Source organism: Notothenia coriiceps, unplaced genomic scaffold (assembly GCF_000735185.1).
Source record: "Notothenia coriiceps isolate Sejong01 unplaced genomic scaffold, NC01 NC01_scaffold00012587, whole genome shotgun sequence".
Classification (NCBI taxonomy): Eukaryota; Metazoa; Chordata; class Actinopteri; order Perciformes; family Nototheniidae; genus Notothenia; species Notothenia coriiceps.
Window position 1 is genome coordinate 1 of NW_011345288.1, and position 1,717 is coordinate 1,717.

General features: G+C 42.0%; 1 protein-coding gene across 2 annotated transcripts; it reads left to right on the plus strand.

The window, feature by feature from the left end:
* The first annotated feature begins 34 nt into the window (after positions 1-34).
* On the plus strand, positions 35-1,520 carry LOC104947468 (bromodomain-containing protein 3-like). Of its 2 annotated transcripts, none has more exons than XM_010773480.1 (2): positions 35-959; positions 1,194-1,520. In XM_010773480.1, exons 1-2 carry the CDS (start codon positions 789-791, stop codon positions 1,428-1,430), a joined length of 408 nt encoding a protein of 135 aa, XP_010771782.1. In that variant the 5' UTR covers positions 35-788; the 3' UTR covers positions 1,431-1,520. The 2 variants fall into 2 exon arrangements, with proteins under 2 accessions (XP_010771782.1, XP_010771781.1); XM_010773479.1 differs by having other exon boundaries at positions 39-983; positions 1,194-1,518.
* Positions 1,521-1,717: the final 197 nt, after the last annotated feature.

Consider the following 1,717-nt stretch of genomic DNA (forward strand, 5'->3'; position numbering starts at 1 on the left):
GTAGTCACCATTATCTCTCTGTAGTCACCATTATCTCTCTGTAGTCACCATTATCTCTCTCTCTGTAGTCACCATTATCTCTCTCTCTATAGTCACCATTATCTCTCTCTCTGTAGTCACCATTATCTCTCTGTAGTCACCATTATCTCTCTGTAGTCACCATTATCTCTCTGTAGTCACCATTATCTCTCTGTAGTCACCATTATCTCTCTGTAGTCACCATTATCTCTCTGTAGTCACCATTATCTCTCTATAGTCACCATTATCTCTCTGTAGTCACCATTATCTCTCTGTAGTCACCATTATCTCTCTGTAGTCACCATTATCTCTCTGTAGTCACCATTATCTCTCTATAGTCACCATTATCTCTCTGTAGTCACCATTATCTCTCTATAGTCACCATTATCTCTTCAGGGGTCTCTGTAGTCACCATTATCTCTCTATAGTCACCATTATCTCTGTAGTCACCATTATCTCTCTGTAGTCACCATTATCTCTCTATAGTCACCATTATCTCTCTATAGTCACCATTATCTCTCTGTAGTCACCATTATCTCTCTCTCTGTAGTCACCATTATCTCTCTATCTATAGTCACCATTATCTCTCTATAGTCACCATTATCTCTCTGTAGTCACCATTATCTCTCTGTAGTCACCATTATCTCTCTGTAGTCACCATTATCTCTCTATAGTCACCATTATCTCTCTGTAGTCACCATTATCTCTCTGTAGTCACCATTATCTCTCTGTAGTCACCATTATCTCTTTCTCTTCAGGACGTGTTCGAGATGCGTTTCGCTAAGATCCCAGATGAGGGCCTGGACGCATCGGTCCCCTCTACGACCCCATTGGTCAGTAAAAGCACAGCCTCTTCTGACAGCAGCAACAACTCCTCCTCCGACGAATCGTCCGACTCAGAGGAGGAGCGAGCCACGCGATTGGCTGAGCTACAGGAGCAGGTTGGTGCTGCCGACCAATCACAGGTCAAGAACATCCTGGTTTTCTTCTTTTTTAATATCATTGTACATTTATGAAATTCTGTTGATTTAATTTATATGGAATAGTTGTTTTTGATGTAAATTCTGATCATAGTAATGTGTGATTAGATCCATTGGTAGATAGTTATCCAGCTAAAGGCGTTTCTAAGTGTAGCCGGGAGGTTGAAGGTATTGATAATCAGTCTATCCCACCAGTTGAAGGCGGTGCATGAGCAGCTGGCGGTGTTATCCCAGGCTCCCGTCAGCAAGCCAAAGAAGAAGAAAGAGAAGAAAGATAAGGAAAAGAAGAAAGAAAAAGACAAAGACAAAGGGAACAAGGGCAAGTTGGAAGAAGAGAAGAAGCCCAAGGCTGCCGCTCAGCAGCCAAAACCAGCCAATCAGAAGAAAGCGCCTGCTAGGAAAGCCAACAGCACGGTGACCGCCACGAGGTAGGTTTCTGCCTTTCAGTTTGTGTGTTCCCTTATTGCAAAGGTTCCCTACTCCCTGTAACTGCAAGCCTATTTCACTGCACCTGATGACATGTCCTCAACTGTCTGCTAAATAAAGAATTGTAAAAACAAATATGTATCTCCTATAAATACACAATCAACAGACACATTTATACACATGCACACCAGGGTTTCCGTTAGGATTTATTCTCGCCGGCCAAATGTCCAGACAGAATTTATTTTACTGGACAAATTTGAAACGTACCGGTCGTGTTTCAATAATAATTAAAA

What these genes read in the sequence shown, in the direction of transcription:
- LOC104947468 (XM_010773479.1), top strand. Translation starts at nt 789, where the DNA reads ATGCGTTTCGCTAAGATCCCAGATGAGGGCCTGGACGCATCGGTCCCC. An exon ending in GTGCTGCCGACCAATCACAG is followed by an intron (nt 984 to 1,193) that starts GTCAAGAACATC and finishes CTATCCCACCAG; the next exon opens with TTGAAGGCGGTGCATGAGCA.